The sequence below is a fragment of the Ostrinia furnacalis genome, unplaced genomic scaffold (assembly GCF_004193835.3).
Source record: "Ostrinia furnacalis isolate ACB-3 unplaced genomic scaffold, ASM419383v2 OfSCF4921, whole genome shotgun sequence".
Classification (NCBI taxonomy): Eukaryota; Metazoa; Arthropoda; class Insecta; order Lepidoptera; family Crambidae; genus Ostrinia; species Ostrinia furnacalis.
The window spans coordinates 57,713-81,239 of NW_021135160.1; the positions used below are offsets into that span (position 1 = coordinate 57,713).

Genomic DNA, 23,527 nt, shown 5'->3' on the forward strand with positions numbered 1-23,527 from the left:
TTTATCGTCTCGTAGTTGTATTGAAACTAAATTAGGCTTCTGTGTGCTTACAAGAATACCTAAGAACTTGTGGCATTATAGATAATTCACTTCTACTTTGCACCAATGGCATTTACGTCCTTGTTTAATGCGATGGCTTATAAAACCCATGCAACTTTTAATACAGGTGACCAATATCGACACAATCAAGAAAGACTCTACCAACGCCTTAAACCATCTCTGAATACGCTTAACAAGCTTTAAAACAATGATCTACTTATTTATGAATTTCCTCTGGTTTCGCAAAACAATTTTAGTAAAAATATACTTATCGACTATAGAGTTATTTAGTACTAATAATACCCATTTATCTAGTACCTAACAGTTCCTACTAAATTCAACAATGGCGACCAAATTGAATCTTGACATACAATAGCAATTACACGTAACGAAGGCATGGAAGGGCCGAGTGCACTCAGCGATCATCTGTTATCACTTGCAAATCAGGCGGAGTAGATAGATGCCCACGGCGTAAAGGCTTGCTCTCACTGCCGGAACGCATTAGACTACCAAAGCTGAACAATTTAATGACGATTGACTATTCATACCACATTCGGACGGTTGACCGCTTTGCTACCCCTGATTTAAACTCTAATTATACTGCGAATAGCTTTTGCCCGCTGCTTCGCGTGGGTTTCAGTCTGTCACAGTGTGTTACTTTTAGAAAACCGGTATAGAAACTAAAAACGAACTATGTTTTTCCGTAAGTCTCAAGTTATCTCTATCATTTAAATCGCTTATTGGTTTGTCACAGCTTTTACTTCTGCAATTAGAATTTAAGTTGTGTTAGTACACTTGTACTATACTTAGTACTACACCTCATTTAAATCGACAGACAGACAAAGTCACTATTAATATTAGTAGGGGTATCGCGTCCGAACGACAGGACCGTAATGAGAGCGGCGCGTCGGATGCAAAATGTTGCCATTGCATTCCGCCGTCAGAAAAACAGCTTACACTGGCAAAAATAATTAAGAGTATTAGCGAAGTCGTAGAGCGGACTGTCGCAGTAAATAGCTGCTAAATACCCACGTACATTTATTGGCGCAGGGGACCGGGTAATAGCGGAAACAATTTTGCCTTTTAAAACAGTGTTGCACGCTTTTGTTTATAAATGATGCGACGGGCAACTTGAATTCGAACTAGCAACGAAATGATACGCAATTTATACGGGATGAAAATTGCGCTGCCGTACCGTATTCTGAATTTTCCCTAGGAAACGGGAGAATTTGTTCGGGGTAAGTGCATTGAACGTTTTTTGTGTTTAATGTAGTTTTGTTTACAAACACTTTCATGATTAATGACAACTATTTGAAATGCTTTGAGAAAAGCTGAAACTAGTTTTAAATTTAATTCTAACGTTTGTTTAGGTAGGATTAATAATTTCTTTTCAGGATCAGACCTTTCTAAAATTAAATAACAGGAGGAAATAGACGCGTATTAGGTGCCATTGTAAAGTAGGTAAGTAGACCTCAGTACATCAACAGCTAAGTTTCTTTCAGTAGCGTAGCATTATAAAAGTATCATAATAGGATGTAATTTATGGGCTATAACTTTTAAAACTAGATGGATTACAATGAAAGTACCTAATACTTTAAAAATTGCAATTTATTGTGACACAAAAATACAAAAGCTGTCCAGTACTATTCGGGTCTATTGAAAAGGGAAAAAATCCTTTCGCCACTTCATTTGGGATCTAGATCCTTTATCACAGCCTGCGTTTTATTAATGGCAAATGTCGTTGCACCGCCGGATCGCCGTTTGACGACGGTTCGCCCGGAGCCGGCCCGGAAAAAAGATAATCCCCAATTAAATTGAACCACTGCCCGTGAAATTGTTTACCGTTTAAGGTAAGGACAGATGACCCGGGTTAAGTACGACTGTGTAGTCGTGCCTTTACAGAGTCGTGAGCGTGGATTTTTGGGTTACGAGATCAACTTCACCTATTCAAGCTATACTTACATATATTTTAAATTAAGGCGAACTATAGACCCTGTACTACATTGTTTCTAAATATTTTGATTACAAAGCGAATTAATAAGGATATTGTCATAGTTAAACCTCGTTTTGAGTCAGTTATTAACGCACTTCCCCAATTTCCTCCCCAACCCGTCTAGCCAGCGTGGCGAAGGAAGGCCTATATCCTCCATTTGCCTCTGGTAAATTAGAGAGGGTTGTGTAACTAAAATTACCTGCAGTGGTAACTAAAATTACCTGATGGTGATGAAATTCTAGCGTTATTCAATGCAGTACCGNTCAAATTACATTTTCATGCAGGCAGAACTGTTACTTAGATATTATAGATTGTAACAAGTCCAAACTTGCACGGAAAGTTAGGTTTGTATTCTAATTTTCCGTATTTGTTTGTGGCAAGTCGGTCAAATGGACGAAAACAGGAGCTGGACGGAAAACCGGCTCAATTACCCTACATACAGTTTATTTTACTGGGAATCCCCGACCACAGAGAAACACATTATCTATCTCTTTTTAACATTTTAGTTCAAAAGAGTTGGCGTTATTTTTGATGGAGCGGAACACAGCTCATTCTTATTCATTCAATCGGTGCACGCACTTAAAAACAGTTATCGCAATTACCTACATATTTTAAAACAAACAGACGCAGTAATCTGGCGGTCCACGCTAAGTTACGAAGTGCATGTTTTTTTCTTTTTGTCGCCGACTACAGAGTGACATAGGTTTTATCCAAAAAGTTGAAATACAAATAGTGTTTAAGTAGGTATTTGCTTTATGACGGATTATTTCACTAATTAGGTAAGTACAATTTTATTTTAACTATCTTTACTTATTATACTAAAGAGGTAACATTTTTTGTTTGTTTATGTTATGTTTGGAGTGGGGTAATCTATTTAAAGTAAATTATATATTATAAAATATCTCTGGAACTGACTATATAATGTTGATGAAATTTTAACACGGATATCATCTATAAATGAATGTCGAGGAGGTACGGTCAAGTGTAAAAGTGGATGAACACTGTTCATTCGTAAGCCTTTGTGTTAAAGGTGAAAAGTGTCCACCGACTTTTGCATCTGACTGTACATAGAAGTCATTTTTTCGGGAACGAGTGGATGATCGTGATTTTTTTCATACAAATCTAAGCACTATCACGTAACACAAGCTTTTAAAAATAACATTTCACAATTATTCCGCTGCCGTGACAATATTACCTTACCTAGATTTTTCGATCGTAGTTCACGTGTATGCTAACGCTTTCCTGAATATAAAGCGTTTTTGGTCGTCCTCACTCAATAGCGTTATATTTAATTAATTTATAGAAATGATCGGACTTACGCAGATTTAATTTGTTGCAGATTTGATTAGTACAAAATGTCTGAACACGTTGATCCTTTCAAAAGCAAACCATCTGGGTCAAAATATAGAAAACGAAAAGCAGAAAAAGAAAAGGAATTTGAAAAAACAAAAAAGTTTATGAATATAGGCAAATATATTATCACAACAAAAAATCAAGACCTTAATGTGGCATCTACATCATCTGAAATACAAGCGAATGCATCGGTAGTGGAGTCTCTGTCTGACAAGTCAGATCAGTTAGCTGTTGAAGAGATTGTGGACGAAGTTTCCCGAAGTGAGGAGACAAGTTGTGTTACAATTACAGATGCTGCTCAGGATGACACTATTGGTGATGTACAACAAATACAAATTCTAGATGACGTTAGTTCTCTTGTTCCAAATATATCGGATCCAGCCACTTGGCCACTCACTCGAAATAGCAAAATTATTGATCATATAATAACTAATGGCCCAGTGCAAACTCACATTGATAATTATCCAAAGAATGATACAGGGCGACATTTCTCAAATTCTCATTTTACCAAAAAACTTGCAAACAATGAAATAATTCAGCGTCGTTGGTTAATATACTCAGTTTCTAAAAATCGAGTTTACTGTTTTTGTTGCCGGCTATTTGATAGCAGCTCAACGTCGAATTTAGTATCTGAAGGATATAACGACTGGAAACACTTATCAGAAATGTTAAAAGTTCATGAAAGTAGCACTTTTCATAAGAAGTTTTACCTCTCATGGATTGAGGCTGAACTAAGATTAAAAACGGGAAAAACAATAGATTGTCAAGAGCAACATTTGATTAGAAAGGAAACTACAAGGTGGAATAATATTTTGTCTAGATTAATGCATATTACACTGTATTTAGCTGAAAACAATATGGCGTTTAGAGGTACTTCCGACAAACTATATACGCCAAATAATGGAAAGTTCTTGGGTTTAGTACAACTACTAGCCAAATTTGATCCAGTTATGGAGGAGCACTTGCGATTAGCTGTAAAGGGTGATGTTTCTGACCACTACTGCGGAAAAGACATTCAAAATGAATTAATAGAGCTGATGGGTGAAAAAGTGAAGTCAGAAATCATATCACGTGCAAAGAAATCGAAATATTATTCTATTATAGCTGACTGTACTCCGGACATTAGTCATATAGAACAGCTTTCACTGACAATACGATTTGTTGATTTATCATCAGATGTCGATAAAATATCAGTAAAAGAGCATTTCATAGAATTTATACCTGTTAATGAGTCGACTGGTGAAAGGCTGACTGAAGTTATTATTGATATTTTAAATAAATACGGACTGGAATTGAACGATTGTAGAGGTCAGGGCTATGACAACGGAGCAAATATGAAAGGAAAAAATATTGGAGTTCAAAGGAGAATTCTGGACATAAATCCTTTAGCTGTATATGTACCGTGTGGCTGTCATAGCTACAATCTCGTACTATGCGATGCCGCTAAGTCATCTGTAAAATCTGTCACTTTGTTTGGAGTACTTCAGAGGTTGTTTACGTTGTTTTCAGCTTCTGTTCATCGATGGAAAATTCTGACCGATCACTTGGGATTGTACACTATAAAAAAACTCAGTGACACGCGTTGGGAAGCAAGAATTGGCAGTGTTAAAGCAGTCCGTTATCAAATTAGCGCCGTCCATGACGCTTTAATCACTTTGGCTATTGAAACTCAGAAAACTGATGTTCAAGTCTCTCATGAGGCTACTACTCTAGCCGAACAGCTAAAAGATTTCGGCTTCATAGTTTCATTGGTTGTCTGGTATGACATACTTTTTCAAATTAATGTCGTTAGTAAATCTCTACAATCAACAGACATGGATCTCGGTAAATGCACAGACATGTTGAAAAAATGCTGCAATTTCTTGGAAGAATATAGAAATACAGGCTTTAAAAGCGCCATTTCAACTGCGAAGGAATTGGCTGAAGAGTTAGAAATAGAACCTGTGTTTAGAGCGACAACAAGAATTCGACGTGTTAAGCGCCAAGCTGGTGAAACTGCCCAAGATGAGCCTATAACTTCTCCAGAAAAAAAATTTGAGGTTGAATTTTTCAACTGTCTTTTGGACACGACGTTAACTTCACTCAACGAAAGATTTGAACAGTTATGTGAGTACTCGGAATCTTGGTCTTTTTTGTACAATTTAAAACAGATTCCAGAAAAACACGACCTTATCAAACTCTGTAGTGATCTTCAATTGAAATTAAATGTAAATTCCAAATCAGATATAGATGGATGTATGTTGTGCGATGAACTCGTAAGTCTGAAATCGTTTTTGCCTGATCAGAAAGTGGTTACTCCTGTTTTTGTTTTAAATTTTATCAAAGACCGCAACTTACAAGAACTATATCCAAATGTTTGGATAGCATTACGAATATTATTAACTATTCCCGTAACGGTTGCTAGTGGAGAGAGGAGTTTTTCTAAGCTCAAGCTGATAAAAACCTATCTGCGATCGACAATATCTCAATCTAGATTGACAAACTTGGCAACTTTGTTAATCGAAAATGAAATTGCTGAAAACATCGACTTTGATAACTTAATAAAAGAGTTCGCCGATAGAAAGGCTAGAAAAGTAAAATTTTATTAGTTTTTTTAATAAATGTTTATTTCTTTTCATAAATGGTTATTTCATTATTATCCTTCGCCTTTTTTCGTATGGGTTTGAATTGCAGTTAGGGGGCGCCGTAGAAATCTCGCCCAGGGCGCTGGTAGTACTAAAACCGGCACTGTGTTTTATGGCTGTAACTAGCGGCCGCCCGCGACTTCGTACGCGTGGATCCCGTTTGACTCCCTTAGAGGAGGAGTTTCGTAAAATCCTTTCTTAGCGGATGCCTACGTCATAACATCTACCTGCATGCCAAATTTCAGCCCGATCAGTCCAGTGGTTTGGGCTGTGAGTTGATAGATCACTATGTCAGTCAGTCAGTCGCCTTTGAGTTTTATATATTTAGATGATGATAGTGTGTACTCACGATGGCGACGACCTCGTGCTCGGGTATGTGGTGCTTGAGCGCCATGTCGCGCAGTTCCTGGATGAGGTCGCGCACCGGTTTCTCGTCCGCCAGCTCGTCCAGCAGCGCCTGCGTCAGCTCCCGCCGCGCCTCCTGTGGGCAACCACAGGTTTATTGTACGTTATAGATGCTGGCGGTGTGTGAGATGTCACTAGTTGTTTGTAGTAGGCAAGATTTCGGGGGCGACTGCAGTTCAAATCGTGACAAGACGCTACGCGATGTGACAATACAGGGTATCCGTGTAAGTATGGATAAAAAAAGAATTGATTCTACTACGCAAATGCAACAACTTTCCTTCAGGAACAATAGGAATATAATAAAAAATGAAATTAAAAAAATTGATGATTACTAAAGACAATTTGTATGAAAGAAAAGGTTCTTTTCGGAAGATTTGAACTTTCTTCTCTTGGGGAAAGTTGTTGCATTTGAGCCATAGAATCTATTATTTTTGTTTGATCTATACTTAGAGACACCCTGTATACATCTTCAAAGCTTTATTTAAATAAAGCCTGATCCGTGAGCACGTAGAATTTTGTCCAGTGACCCCAAGCTACCCATCCTTATCGCTCGCGCGTAATTATGTTGCTGTCGCGCTCGCACACTCACTGCGGGCGTCCGTCGCACTGTCGCGACAGCAATATAATTACGCGCGAGCGATAAGGATGGGTAGCTTGGGGTCACTGGACAAAATTCTACGTGCTCACAGACCGGGCTTTAAGTGATGCGACGAACATTTAAAGCTTCCATATCTTTTAAGCTTCAACCACACCAACGCGTGCAGATTGCCATCGCCGGCGCAATCATATGCCAATGACAGGTGTCATTGCAGCTTAAACAAGACACTGCAGCTTAAACAAGCACTTGTCCACTATGGGACTGTCCGAAACAAGAACGTGCAGGATGTGCCAAGAGGCAGATGAAACGCCACTACACATGCTCACGGACTGCGGACCTCTGATGCGCAAGCGGAGCTTACACCTGGGCAAACACATCCTAAGCCCACAAGATGTAAAACATATCGCCCCCCAAAAGATACTGCACTTCCTAATGGATGCAGGACTCGGAGGCGAACTGTAAGGAAAACAGCGGCGATCACAATAGATCGATAACGGTCGCAGTGATACTAGGACTTTATTGAACTAGAATAGCCGCTCAACACAAATAAAAAAAATATAATCGCGCCGTGATCGCGCTACCGATGGCGATCTGCACGCGTTGGTGTGGTTGAAGCATTATTGAATAATATTGCGGTATGCGGTCTCAAAATAGAGTCATTATTGACCGCTGACAAAAATAGAAGCTAGGTGGACTAAGGCCCGGTTTCCACCAAAGCGGAACGGAGCGGAGTGTCGGACCGTCAATTTTTTTATAGAATTGACAGCAGCGCCACGTAGCGGAGAAGTGGAAATAATGAATGCATTGCTTATTCAACAAAACACTTCTCCGCTTCGCTTTGATGGAAACTGGGCCTAGAGGGTTACGTTAGTTTCAACGTCCTTTTCGTCGCGTTTGTATGAACAGAAAAATCAATTTAACATTCGTAACTGCAGTCGCTCCCGTAATCGTGCTAGAATCAGATTGCCATGTCGACATGCGGAGCGCCGCGTTGCCAGCCGAGCGCCGCGTAGGCCGAAAGACTCGGCCACGGCGGGCCCGGCTCGCTGCGGCGCCCCATTACGACTCGTCATCAAGTTTCATCATTTGAAATCCTACTTGACTAATGTAGTAAGGGACAACGTGGAGGTTTTAGTGCTATTAGTAAATGTCTGTTACATCTGTATGACCTGAGACGGTGCCGCGGACGAATGTCCATTTTTAGGACAATAGCTTGCGACTGTTTCAATGGCCCGGGAGGACGCATCGCGTTTTAGTGGGTACGCCACACCCTGCCTCCCACATAACCCACTAATCGTCCCCATCTACCAGGGGTTATGTGCAAAGCATTTCCCGGCGAAAAAAAGGGTCTGTGACACAAGAGACGGGAAGTGTCCTCCCGTCTCACAAATCGCGCGGTGAGTTCTTAATATAGCCTTTCGAACTAAGCGTCAGGCTGGTTTTAGTGTCATGCGGACCGTCCGGTGCGGATCGCTCTGCTCAGCCGATCTGTATGAACTGTTAGAGAGCGGAGGGGTTCCTCCGGACCGCATTACTCTAAAACGCTCCCTAGAAGTTCATACAGATTGGCCGTGCGGAGCGGGTCCGCACCGGACGGTCCGCGTGACACTAAAACCAGCCTCACAGACGCAGCGTCTTTAGCTTTGGTCTTGTGCCACCAACGCGGGGTCACTAACTCGCTTCGAAAGGCTACCTTTTAGCCTTGCAATTTTTTTTTGTGACACCAGTGTTGTGCCACCTGGTGGCGATGTCAAGGTTGTCTAGCTAGGGTGGTGCGTACCTGCGAGGCCTGCGCGCGGTGCAGGCGCAGCAGCTCGGCCAGGCCGCGCGACTCGAAGGATGCCGCCAGCACGTCCTCGCTGCGACGGTTCAAAGGCAGGAACTCCAGCAGCCTGCGGACATTCACTCGTTAACTACTTGCCCAATAGGTATTATTGTAACGTCTACTTGGCCCAAAGATCTGGGATAGAATGACATACAGATTATGGCATATACTAGATCGTTTCATCCACGAAGACGCGCCCACCCAATTTTTGGTCGAGGGAAACGCGGGGTGCGGGGAGTCTGATACGAGCAATCCGAGCCGAGTCATTATTGTAGTGTGCATGTGCACTCATGGATAAAATGTAGCGTGTACTAATAATACTCAAACATTAACGAAGAATGGTAGGGCGCGTCTTCTTGGATAAAACGATCTATAGCTTTAGTAATGAGACAAAAAGCACATGTACACCTGTATCTTTATTTATAACACCACTATTTGTAATGTAACAGCAATAGAGAATTTGAATTTAAATATGCACCACCTACACGAAAACAAATAGGCCTTCAAACTACAAGGAAAAACTGAAAAAATAAAATACGAGTAAAAAGGCTTCTTTATTATATCCTAAAATTAATCACCAATCAACATAAGATTCAAAAACCTGTAGATTTTGTGGTAAAATGGTGACTGACAAAACTCTAAAGGCATATCGACATTGCATTGTATTACAAGTTAGCTTAGCTCATTTGATGCGAGTAGCCTCGCAATATCGATATACGCCTGAAGAGATCATAAAACCATCTGATAAGTGATTGTAGCAGCACTAATGACAGCATCGCAATAAATACGACGAGCCAGTACAGTGACGCGTTGCTCTGCCCTTTACATTAACACGAGTTTCTATGAAGAGAAACGACGTAACTACACGTAAAGGGACATACTTTTACCACAGTGATGTATACTTTATTTATTAATAAATGAGTTGCTCAAAAATAACAATTAGAATAACATCTAATAATAATAGACGTGCAAGTAAACAAACAATGAAGACGTGATGACCTTCTATGACTTCGTCACGATTTGCGTCAGTTTGCGCCAACGGATTAGATAAATAGTGTAATATGTAAAAGAAGAATAGACTAATAATGTTTGTTTTGAAGTATGGGCCGTAGAAAACACGTTAGTGGACACAGAAAAACGTTCTTTGATTATGATGGATGAGAAGACCGTGTACTGGTACCATCATCATCATCATTTCAGCCATAGGACGTCCACTGCTGAACATAGGCCTCCCCCAATGCTTTCCATGTTGATCGATTGGTAGCGGCCTGCGTCCAGCGCTTCCCCGCTACCTTTACGATACCGCTACCTTGAAGGTGGACGTCTCACGCTGCGTTTCCCGGTACGCGGCCTCCTTTCCAGAACTTTCAGTCAGTTCTGCGTACTATGTGCCCTAATCCGTCGGGTTAAGTCAGCGACTTTAGTTCGTTTACGGATCTCCTCATTTCTGATTCATCATCATCATCGTTTCAGCCATAGGACGTCCACTGCTGAACATAGGTCTCCTCCAATGCTTTCCAATTCCATGTTGATCATTTCTGATTCGATCTCGCAAATACCTATTCACTCTAGCCAGCAATTGTCTGTAAAATTGTTATTTTGATAATTTAGATTTAAATATTTTTATGTATAATAACTAGTACCTACAATGTTGCAATGCCCTTAGATACAGGGCCATGTTTCGGGACTCTGTATTATTATTTAAGATCCAAATGTACACACGACAGCACATCAGGTTACCCATTTTTGTTGCAAACTCGCCCCTATTACAACTGCACAAGAACCCACAGTGGTTACGTTGATGTGCCGTCGTCCGTACCAACATGATGCAATAAACATTTATGACTATGACAAATAGTTTTCTAATGATAGTCACCTGCCCTCCAGCTGGCCCTTCTTGAGCGCGGTGACGAGGGACGCCACGCCGCGCTCCGCCTTGACGGTGGCGAATACCTCCAGCACGAAGTCAAGAGCCAAGTTGTCCTTCAGCAAGTGCTCGTTCACCAGCACCAGCAGCACGCCCGGCGGCACGCAGCCGTTACCTGTGGAACGTACTACAGTTAGGACATGGTGGTACTAGAGTGGGGACATGGTGGTACTAGAGGTAGGACATGGTGGTACTGGAGTTAGGACATGGTGGTACTAGAGTTAGGACATGGTGCTCTAGAGTTAGGACATGGTGGTACTAGAGTTAGGACATGGTGGTGCTAGAGTTAGGACATGGTGGTGCTAGAGTTAGGACATGGTGGTACTAGAGTTAGGACATGGTGGTACTAGAGTTAGTACATGGTGGTCTAGAGTTAGGACATGGTGGCACTAGAGTTAGGACATGTCACCTATCCACACTAGGGTTAGGACATGGACTAAACTCCCGGCTACGCCGCAGCCGTTACCTATCCACAAGTGATACTAGGGTTAGGACATGGACTATTTTCAATGCTGCACCTCCTGGCTACATAACTGTTGCGGTCCAGAGTTAGAAGACTATTCCCGTTACAACTCCTAACAATGCAGCCGATTAGTAATGACGCATGCGGGCGTTACTACAGGAACTATTCCCACCACAATACAACTCCTGTGTGTCCAGGATTTACACTTGTGCGCCAATAAAAACCCTAGCGTTACTTCAGTAGCTATTCTTACTGCTGCAACTTCTGACTACAAAGTCGTATCCTACCGACTGACTTTTATCAATTTTGCCTCAAAGGGCTAGTCTAGTTAATCTGTCATTGATTGGTGGGTGTACTAGTGATATACTCCAATTAACAGCAAAAAGTTTTATTAATTAGTTCTCAAGTTGGCAGCAGTCATTTTTTTTTACTAATTAAATAGATGTAGCACTAACATTATCGAGCAAACTACAGAGTAAGATCGAAGTAGTTCATGCGTCACTATAGCATCACTTCGACACCAGAAAGCGCAAAGAGCGCAGCCTGGCTCTAATCGTGTGCAAAGTTATACCGAAACATCATTAACACATTGAACGCCAACGCGGTCAATGTTGTCCGACACTGCACTTTCCTACCAGGCCAAGTAAAAATTTCAATTTTTTTCAATTTTCGTCGATTGTTTTTTTTTTGTTAAATCGTTACATTATAAACATAAATAAAGGATTTTATTAACATATAATTGTTTTTGAGTTTCTACATCGAATTATTAAGCGTCGGACATCATTGACCCCCATGGCCCCAGCGAGCGAAAATTCGAAAATCCGTTCCGTAGGGCCACGCGGTCATGTTGTCGACCATCCCCGCTCGCATCCAAAAAAAAAAGGAGAACAACCAAAAAAATAAAGAGTTGTACATTGGTAGGTTTTTGATATATTATATTACGCATAAATAGGAATATTATAAGGTATAAAATGAGAAACGAAACTAGCAGGATAAGTCTTAAATAGTGATTAAAAATAATAATAAATAAATCGATGATACCGTAAAAGGAACGCTAAAAGTGATTTTTTTCAAATTGTTTTAATTAAAAAAGGTTTAAATTTTATTTAAAAAATTGAATTTATCAATAATTCGTATAAAAGTTGTCCAAAACTGAGCCGTCCCAGCTATGGCATTGTCAGGAAGGCGCTACTATCACAGACAGACAGACAGACAGACAGACAGACAGACAGAGTTACTTTCGCATTTATAATATTAGTTGGGATGTTAACATGGGCTAGTGTCGGCTCATATACCCATTTACCTAACACCCTGTAGATATGTAGTTTCGGTTATGGATACTGTTACGGATATAGGAATAATATTATACCGGTTTCGGTTACGGATATTTTTTTATTTCGGATATCCGAAAGTTTCGGTTACGGTTACGGATATCTGCGCTTTAAAATGCAATTTTTAATAGTTGTCCAACACGGTTCATTCATGGCCGCACACTTTACATCGAATAAAAAGTAATAAAAAAATAAAAATGATACTTGATGGCGTTATTATAGGTAAATCAGGCTTTTATGCCCTTGCATATATTGCTATACAAAAAACAATTTAAACTGCCTACATCCGAAACTATCCGAAACTTTTGAATCGGTTACGGTTACGGTTTCGGATATTTTTTTTATTTCGCTTATCCGAAAGTTTCAGTTACGGTTACGGATATCCATAACATCCCTGCTCTAGATTCATTATGTCCTTCCTTAGGCAGGGTACTCACCTGCCATGTAGCATGTAACGTAACCGACCTTCAAGTGAGTACGGCTCGTCCACGATCATCGCGTATCTGGCTGCGAGCTCCTGAATCCTACTGCGAGCCGCCTTTGTGCTCGCAGTGATACCGCCACTCGGCGGGTCGCTGCGATCTCGATGCATAGGCACGAGCCTGCTGCTCGCGCCTATGTACTCACTTGATACAGTATCTGATACATTACATGCTACACGGCTAGATGAGTACCCTGCTTTATGCTTCAACCACACCAACGCGTGCAGATCGCCATCGCGCCGGCGCGATCAAAGGCCAATGACAGGTCGCGCGACCCATGACAGTTCACGCGACCTGTCATTTCCCTATGATCGCGCCGGCGATGGCGATCTGCACGCGTTGGTGTAGTTGAAGCATTATATTGTACACCTTCTATTTTTATCGTTCTTTCAAATTAAGAGCGTTGTCACATTTTTCATGCAGANTAATTACCATGTTTCATTCCGCTACCGTTATCCACATTTTTTTTTCTAAGTCCGAGCTTTACCTGAGAACCAAGTGACGTACACTAATCTTGGGAGCCGCGCGGGTCAGCTTATATAAGAATTATTGAAGAAATGCTGTCCATCGGCTCAATACAGAGGTTTAAACATAGGTCTGACTCGCGGTCATCACTGTTCGACGCGGCCCGAACGGAAAGTTAAAGTGTCGCCCATCATTGTCCCCCATGGCCCGAACGGAACAGTGCCATTTTTAGGCTGGCAGCGAAGGTGTTAAATTTGTCTGGAATCATTTATGGGTTATCTAAGATGACCTAAGCATAAAGAAACGTGTATTAAATATTTTTGTGTTCAATTAGTGTTCTAAAATTAGCTTTAATATTCAAAATTCAAAATTTATTTATAGTTATGAGATCATTAATAATTCAGTCAGCTGCTCCATTGGTAATGGCGTACTTTTTCGAACATTCCTCAATAAGTAGTTTTTATCCAAATTCATCCCTTTTCATTTATTACCCAAAATAGTTTTAATTTCTTCTAATTTAACATTCAAATAAACTTTAAAAGCAAGATGAGACGAATATAATTTGGCAGTTTTCATACACCAAAATAATGTAATACAACTTTTTGTATTGACCTACATGAAACTGCGCAAAAAATAGCGATCGAGTGTCCGCGTGGTACCGTTACTTACACCAACCGTTAAGTCAAAGCATCGCGACTGAACTTTATGTGCTCATTTGTAAAGTAGCTTAAATTATACTGTCTTGGATTCATCTTATGAATCTGCATTTTGTACGGAAGACGGCATCAAACTAAACGCTGTGGCATCTTACGAGCGGTTTTCGAACAACAATTTATACTGTGATGTGCTGTCGTCTGTTCGAGCAAATTCCTACCTAATTTTCAATATCAACAAATGATTATAATGGACCAATTCTTAGAATAGCTATTGCTTTTAGTGGCCAATTCTCGTTGGTTAATTAATTCTATGAATAAACTAGCAATGACCAAATCCCTAATTCAAATTCTTTATAAGTATGTAGGGATTTTCAAGGCAGTTAAATGAGAAATGGACTAGTAAATGGACAAATAAATGAATACTTTATGTACTTGTAATACATACCGATCCATAGGGCAGTCATTCGAGCTAGCTTGATGCGCTGCTGCGGCTCGAAACCTTTCAGATATACGAGCACCTGCAAATTGCAAACAAATATTCATTATTATCATCATTTAGTCTCATTTTATGGTAGAAAAAAATGTCACGTCATGATAGAAAATAGTATGTAAACATGACATGTGAATCTACAAGAGGCCTCTTCAAGTCTAAAAATAGATAGGTATTATAATGTGCAAATGTAAAAAATAATGTTTTCTGCCATCCTCACTGTTTAACATATTTATTACATTACTTTACATTCTGTGATGGCTCGGGTGTCAGAATATCTTTCTACATTATGGGTTGTTTAGACTATTTAGAGCCAAAGCACACGATGTGTCGCGACGCCGCCACTGATATGTCTATGTAAGACGACGCAGCGAAGCCGCAGTGTGCTTTGGCCCTCAAGCTTGTTTTACTTACGAATAAATATGTAATGAAAAATATGAAAATTTTAATTACCTTCTTCATTTCTTCTTCGAACATCTTCTCCAGGTATTTGTATCGGCGCATCAGCTTCACAAATACCTGCGGAATAAATCTGTCATGTAGTTACTGTTGGTCAGAAATGTATACATTGTGTATGTAAATAAAGCTCAGAATAAAGTGAACGAGTGAGGGTTTTTCAACAATTATTTCAGGACTCTAGCCATGTTTTTCATCATGTGAATTGAGAGAACTTGGGAGAAGGCAAATTACAAAGATTTACAAAACAGTTATTTATATTAGAAGAACGGAAATGTTAATTGACTTATGCCCGTTTTCACCACCAAACCCTAATTTTTAAGTGACCCCTATAGTAACACAACAGGAATTGTGTTTTCATAGGGGTCACTTGAAAATTAGGGATTGATGGTGAAAACGGGCATTAAAGAATTTTAGCATCATCATACCTGAAAGCTATTGGACCGACTCGCGGCGTCAGGACGGTTTTCAGCTTTACAAAAGATGCCTTATAACTTTGTATATTGCCTTCTCAAAGTAAATAAATTCTACTCAAAAACACCAACAAACCTGTTCAAAGTTGCGCATCGTCTCCATATCTTCACTGGCGGCGAATATGCAGGTGTTAGTCTTAGGGGACTCCCCATCCATCGACACGGAACCGCCGGGCACTGTGAGACAGACAGGCTGTTGTTATGTGTTCAAGGTATGTGTGGGGAATATAAGGTGAGAAAATCGTCAGATATGAACGAACGAGATGTCTCAACATGAGATTCAGGACTCTAGCCTAGTTGTTTCATCATTTTGGGAGCACGAAAAGACCGCTTGTTGGTTTCGTTAAAGTATATTCTAATCCCGCGACCTTTACCAGATCGTCGGTCCACCTAGTAGGAGGCCTGCCCACGCTACGTCTTCCAGTCCGTGGTCGCCACTCGAGAACTTTCCTGCCCCAACGGCCATCGTCTCTACGAGCTATGTGCCCCGCCCACTGCCACTTGATTTTAGCAATTCTGCGAGCTATGTCGGTTACTTTGGTTCTCCTGCCAAAGAGCCTGGATGCGGGCAGCGCAGGACCGTTCATTGTGGAAAACCTTGGGGGAGGCCTTTGTCCAGCAGTGGACGTCATTTGGCTGAAACGAACGAACGATATTCTAATCTCACGCGAAGCAAGATTTCAGCACTTGACGGCGTCAGATAGTAGCCCTCTTGAGCCGATTGCTGTGGCGCACTTTTGAAGGAGTTTTTCCAGCAGTGGAAAAGGCTTGTGATGTAGACAGTGTAGTGCAATGCGCCCATAGCAAGCAACTTGCTGTAGCCTAATTTGAAGACTTCTATACCTACATAGTGTGTGGAATTCTATTGGAAGCGTTATCCTACAGCAGACTTTGCCTACCGCTGTGGAATCCATGTGCCGACGTACCCGAGCGGATCTGTTTTGTGAGTAAACGTTGACCAGAAAATCGCTTCACCCAGTTGTGAACCTGATGCTAGTGTGTAAGTACTCACACAGGAGGCCCCCGGCGATGAGCACGTCGAAGATGACCTCTCCATAGCGTCGGTAGTCCAGCTTGGAGCCGGCGGCGTCTAGGAACTTGTACGCCGCGTCCAGGTCGCCGCCGGCGCGCTCGAGCCCCTGCACGAGCGCGTCGCGGAACCCGTTCGGGTCATATTTCTCTTTCTCATCTGGAGACAAACATAAATGACATAAGTAAGGGTATGACTTGGCCTCCACTGGTTGGGTTATTTGGCGATCAAGCTGTACACCCTGGCTACACAGGAGTTGCAGCGGTGAGAACGAGAGCTGGAAACAGTCCCGTTTGTAAGGATATTTTTCACCACGTACGCGGAATTATTGTCCCGCGTGCATGACACCCGCAAGTGTCCTTTTCCTACGAGTAATAATTATTGTAATGCCTGGAATACGCACGCGGGAAGTGAGTGGACGTAGGGCCATCCCGCGTGCGTATTGAAATCCGTACGATATTAAAAACACCCTATGTCTAGGCCACACTGATCACGATAGCATTCGGGTGACAGCGGAGCGAAATCCTTGGGACTATGCAAAAGCACCGAAGTATCCGCGAATATTTGGCTCGCATTGCGATCGCGCCGATCTTTGGGCTATCGCGATGTGTGTAGAACAATAATTCCTAGGTACAACTGCTGTGTACAAGAACACACAATTTTAAGTGACCTAGAAAATCTAGGAATCAATAACATGCGAGTCAACTGAGCTAGCGTTAAGTTCTAATTTACTTGTTTACCACACAAAATGTATGAAAAAAAAAATCGCGTTTAAAGAAATCATAGAACGTATTCAATGGTCTGACTGGAGATTCCCCATTGTGAAATAATTATTACTGGTATACTATCCAGAATCCAGATTCAAGAACTTGGATGTATAATGTCATACACAGTCCAATTTACTTCACCACATTGTTTGACAATAAAATTATGATGTTTTTGGCTGTCAATTAGCGAATGTGTAACAACACGAGAACCGAGAAATTGTACACCAGTACGACGGAAACAAAGGAGTTATTTCAACGAGAGAGATATTATTATAACAATGGAATAATGTACAGTACAAAGGCAATTAATTCATAGCTTTACTCTTAGCCTCTTGAGTAAATAAATTTGTTTTTACTCGGTTCTAGTCGTGTTTTTATTACGAAGTTCTTAGAATAGAAATTATTCAAATTCAATTCCAACAGATTATAATATGCATGTGTTATGTGTATGGATCGAGGACTAAAGATTCTTAAGTTATGCATGTATCACTATGAATAAATGTATGACCATCCGTTACCTTTTTATGTTATCAATTCGCGAGTAAAACTTTTAGTTTACGATGAAAATACTGGGTTAACTTTACTTGTAAATCTTGTTTTAAGAACAAGGTTTTAAAAGATACCTTCGACCTTATTTGCCGACCTTAGAGTTTTATCTCCGCGAGGAAACCTGATTAATATGCAAAGCAGTCAAGATATCTGGCCAACTCCCAACTTAGGATTGACTTAGTAAGCACCTTGAAAGTAACTTGTTCCAATAATAAATTAGTTAACGTCGTGTTCAGTTTTTCTTTCATTAGATACTGTTGAAAAGCTGGTTACGTAATGATTGCGCTATTGCTTTTCTCGATGATTCTGGAAAATTCGGAACTAGACCAGTCTCATTGAATTGATTCTTCACGGGGGTTGTGTGAAAGAGATCGCTTAGTAATGATAAGACCGCCTACATTTTGCCGTTCTAACTTTTGTATCATACATAATAATGAGGAATGATTGCTTTTACCATTACAATCTTAGAATTTTTGTGCTAAACATAGGCGATAAAATATTTTACAGTGTTTTTGATTTTTTGAAACATTTTAGCCAAGTTCAAGCAACAGTCAATTTGCCTAAAATGTCAAACATATCAGTGATGGATTCGCCCTCAGCCTGTCCCCGAAAACCTAATACAATAAAGGGACAACTAAAGTCGTCTCCTCAATTGCTAAATGGTTTGGGTCACACTTTTCCATGACGACATACGGATTGGTGAGGGCCAATTAAAGTGAAGTGCTTCTAAATATTGGATGGAACCTTAGAAGTATACCAATCTATGAATATCGGATGGAATTTTCTCGAAGTATGGAATAGAATAGAAGAATGGACTTTATTGAACACATTGAGCAAAATTTATAAACAATAAAAACACAACACGAAAAGAAAAAGATAAAATTAGTGGGATACTGCGCCAATAGGCTCGCTCAGCATTTATCTTGACATGTCGTTACGAGCATGTATCCCACTAATTTTCTTTTTTTCTTTTCGTGTTGCTGGTTTTCCGCGGAAGCCCTGTGGCACACTACCACTTTTAAACAAAGGAAGAAAATATACAGTGTACGTACATCACTTTTTATTGCAAAATCGCATTTATTGCAACTTTGCTCAGTGCCAAATTTTTGGAACAGCTTTTTCTCTTGGTGATCCATTTTAGATGGGAAATCACCACAAAATCAATTCTTAGATTCTTCTAGAAAGCACGGAGCGTTCGATAGTCTTCAATTGGATCTATCGTGACAATTGTGTAGTGACTAGTGATTACTATTCCATTCTTGTTTGCGTACGGTACTATGGCTTCGCGAGTTTCTTATACATTATGTATGGAGCAAAATAGCATCATAACAGACGTTATTTGCTAGAAACTGTTGTATGAAACCAGTTCTATTGCGATAAATTGATTTATGGTAGGCTATGGTAGGCACTTGGCCAATTCTAGAAAATAAGTGTTGATGATGGTCTTTACTTTATAGATTATCCAATTGAAATAATATAAAAACGTTTCCTTTGTTTGTAAATGATATTGATGTTATGAAACACTCAAAAAAGAACAAAAACCACTATATTAGACATATTTACACATCATTACTTACCCTACGAATTTCGAGAATTCGTACATTTGCGTTGTTTCGCATGGGAATTAGAATTCGGAAAGGAAAGCAATAATATTATGACGTCTTTATTGGAATCCTAATTCAACCAGCAGTTGCCTACTCCAACGGGAAGGAAACTCGGTTAATAATACGTTTTGAACCAGTAAATTTAAACTATCATTATTGACATTGCCCTGAGCAAAGCTTTGGGCACAGTAGATAAATCTATATCTACTGTGCTTTGGGGCACTGGCACTCACTAGAGGTAGTTATTTCTCTAAATCATGAGTCCATCGAGTCGAAAACTTACACAGCTTTTTTAACCACGTGGTTTACATCACCCTATTAACAAATACAAGAATTGATGACTACACTTCAAATAGGTTCAAATGAACATGTGTTTGAAGTGGGAGGTATGGGCCTTGAATTAATATTATTATTTGTTATGCAAGCCTATTCCCGGCCGAGTCAATACATCTGCTGTACTGGTGTACAATTTAATTCTTTACTGCGAAAAAACCTTGGGTGCGGTATTGTTATTTGGAAGGACTTGGCAGGGATAGCTTGACGCTTATTTGCTGTGATATAAAATTTCATCCATACTAAAATTTTAGAAATGCGAAAGTAACTCTGCCCCTTTCTCACGCTTTGGTATCTATCTCAAACTAGATAGTTTGAGATCCAGGAAATACAAATGGTAGTTTTATTTTATTACCAACCCCGGTCTTGGACACGTGCGCGTATCTTCGTGACATAACGAAATTCATGAGGGAGAAACCGCGGGGAAAAGTTAGCCATTAAAAAAAAACGGTCTGGTAGTATTTGTCGTTAATAGGAAAAATAATTAGGTAATACCTAAATGATTATTCTACTATTCCGCCGATATTTTACCCGACAAAGAAAACGTTGATTAGTTAACTGATAACAAAAACCGCGGCAAGTCAACTCATTGTCACCTGACATTGAGTTCTCTTAGCACTTCCTCGAGAACTTCTGATAAGGCAGATAGCGTTTTTATAGCTCGTCCAACAAAAAGCCGTTTAGCGAGGCGACATGAAATCTAACCGGCAAAATGCGGAAATTACATTTCAGGAATATTGCAGATACTTTTGTGTTTAATAAGTAGGATTAGTTTTAGGGCGTATTCTCGGCTTTTAATTCAAAATAACTTTACACTTGCTTGACTAACTTTCGCTCGCGTGAATTTTCGTCTGCTATATTACTTACTGCAGGGATAATGTAGCATTTTAATGATGAAAAATTTTATGAAATTGGTCCAATTGTTTTCGAATTCACTTTTGTGTTGAAAACAGTAACCATAATGCGTCAATAAGCTGTTTAAAATACAGTCTCTAGATGCAGTCATAAGACTGAGAATAATGTGATAACACCTCATAGTAATAAAATAAGTAATTTTGAATTTACAGGCACCAAAGGCCAGGTAAAGAAAGATAAGAACTTAGAGGCACCAAATATTAAAATACAGGAAATGTAATTTTGAGAGTAATAAGTAGTAAGAACCACAAATTATAATAAGATAACTTATCAACTCGTGAGAAACTCAAGTTCACAACAAAGAGATATTATTTTATATTGATATGTTATTAAATAAACACGACCCTTGAACTGCAGCAAATCATAAATTCCGCAGTGGACAGTTAAATGAGATAATTTAGTTCATTTACAATGAGTATCCATCGCAACATAATAGTTTCATTTCATAACTAACTGATACTAATTAATTTTAAAACAAGTAAAATTGAGAAATTATTTTACATCATACATATTCTTTGCTTTATGCTTTACTAGCTGACCCGGCGAACTTTGTTCCGCCTTAATGGCATTAAATAAGCAGACTTTTTTTTTTAATTTCGAACGGGATAAAAAGTATCCTATGTCCTTCTCCTGGCTCTAAACTACCTCCCTGACAATTTTCAGCTAAATCGGTTCAGCCGTTCTTGAGTTATAAGCGAAGTAACTAACACGACTTTCTTTTATATATATAGATTACAGTCTAGTATCATGTGTCAGTTTCATGTGTAACTAATTATATCAGTAAAATACAATGTACATTCCTACCATTTAAAAAAGTAGTGTTCAAATTAGTAAAAGTATTAGAAAGTGAATCTAAAATAATTTATGATTATTATGTCTTTTAATAGTTACTTTTAAATCTTTGTAAAATAATAATGTGGGTAGCTATCATTTTAATGAATTAAAAAAATTAACAGAATAGGTACTCCGTAGGTAGGTACCTAAATTGTACAACAAGGAACTGTGAATACTTTTCCTGTTTTGATATATTTTCTAGAATATTCATATCATTTACACAAATGCATGTTATTCTTGTTGAATACAAAGTTATTTGGAAATGACTCAGGTTTGCGACTCATTTGCTAAGTGGCAGTGCATGCAACAAAGCAAAAACATTGCGTAAAAACTACTAATTAAATCTATGTAATGATAGACTTCAAAATATTTATGTAACAATAAACAACAAGCAATAAAATTAATCAAACCAATGTAGGTTGGTGAATACCACATGGTATTGAAGTCAATTGCAACAAATGAATTTTAATCACCAACAAACAAGTTCCACGAACTGATACATAAGTTGTACATGTCCAAGATAGATTTATCATTCAGTAAAATAAGGACAAGGATCTTATTGTACATCTGTAAGTAGGTAGGTATAGAACTTTCTTTGTATGCTGGATTCAATGCAGTGTTATGTACATGACCTACTTTACTGACATTTATGTTCTGAAAGAAATCGCCACTGATCATGGTCAAGGCAGCATCATAAAACTGTTTACAAGCAAAAGTGAAATTATTAGGAAATATGAACTTTGTCACTCACCTCTTTTTCTGGTCTTGATCCGTTGACCCGATAATACTGGTTTTTCTACCTTCTGACTCATACAATATATTGCTGAAACAGAAACACGTGGCAATTAGGATTATGCTACGGTAATGAGAAAGGTGGTGCCCCGTGCCCGTTAGACTAAGGTCATCGCCCGCTCTGCGCCACGCAACACGGCGCGCCAGCCGGGCAGCCTTCGCCCCCTAGGACTATGGCGTCGCCTGTGCTCTACTTACTGAGAAGGTGATGCACCCGCCGAAACAACAAGAAAATTCTCAGCTAAACTTTCGCGATTCGATAAAACCACTATGAGTCAGCAAAGAGCACAAATGACCGACGCGAACTTCCTAACGCGCTGCGCAATCTACATATGTATGTGTGCACTAATACTTACGTAGTGACAGGTTATGTAGGAGCCTTTTACTCCTTTTGCGAGTTCTCTCGGACTGCGCCTGTTCAGAAAAGAAAGAAACGCTGCGTCGATCTCTATTCCCTCGGGCTAGAGACAACGTGTGTTGGAGTCGCCGGAAGTCCGGTGCGGGCAAGACAATCGATTCAAATTTTCTTGAGCGATTTTTCACTGTTTCCCGTGTCTGGGACTATATTACGACAATATTTATAGAAAATATTGAATTTGATATATTGAATACTATTGCTAATAAATCTAAACAACGTTAGAACACGTAAAAACCTCTACAAGGGCAGATAATACGTAACATAAATAATTTTATAAAAAGTCACGTATAGCGACGTTAATAACTCCAAAATTAATAAAAATATTTTAAAAGACGACACAACAAATTTGATGAATTTTGTATTACTTTGTAAAAATCACAAATTGAATGGTAATTAATTGACTAAAAATGGCAGAAAAAACAAAACACCATAGACATTTTGGAGGGTATGTTCCTTGTGTCATATTTTTAGTACTATTCCATTCTTCGATATCCAATAACGTTACGCTATTAACTTAAGCCGAATAGTTGCATCTATAGCCTGACCAGGAACATAAAAACCCTCGCCATGTTGCGGAAAACTAATGGTACTAATTTCGATTGATGTTTTCATTTAATTTATTTAAACCAGGTTACCTATAATAATATTTTTTCGTTAATTCATGAAAATATCAAATTAGCCCGTAATCCTGAATCCTGATACATA

At 39.5% G+C, this 23,527-nt stretch overlaps 2 protein-coding genes across 2 annotated transcripts; one reads left to right on the top strand and one right to left on the bottom strand.

Moving 5' to 3' along the window:
* Positions 1 to 2,476: 2,476 nt before the first annotated feature.
* Positions 2,477 to 6,109, top strand: LOC114360292 (zinc finger MYM-type protein 1-like). The gene is made up of 2 exons (XM_028314918.1): positions 2,477 to 2,811; positions 3,372 to 6,109. The coding sequence occupies exon 2, from the start codon at positions 3,388 to 3,390 to the stop codon at positions 5,971 to 5,973; it is 2,586 nt and encodes an 861-aa protein (XP_028170719.1). The 5' UTR covers positions 2,477 to 2,811; positions 3,372 to 3,387; the 3' UTR covers positions 5,974 to 6,109.
* A 216-nt stretch (positions 6,110 to 6,325) lies between these two features.
* kra (basic leucine zipper and W2 domain-containing protein kra) lies at positions 6,326 to 23,041 on the bottom strand. Its single transcript, XM_028314916.1, has 9 exons — positions 22,761 to 23,041; positions 22,364 to 22,435; positions 16,593 to 16,769; positions 15,657 to 15,757; positions 15,105 to 15,170; positions 14,607 to 14,679; positions 10,714 to 10,879; positions 8,793 to 8,904; positions 6,326 to 6,490 (listed from the first exon to the last, which is right to left on the bottom strand). The coding sequence occupies exons 2-9, from the start codon at positions 22,422 to 22,424 to the stop codon at positions 6,326 to 6,328; spliced, it is 921 nt and encodes a 306-aa protein (XP_028170717.1). The 5' UTR covers positions 22,425 to 22,435; positions 22,761 to 23,041.
* Positions 23,042 to 23,527: the final 486 nt, after the last annotated feature.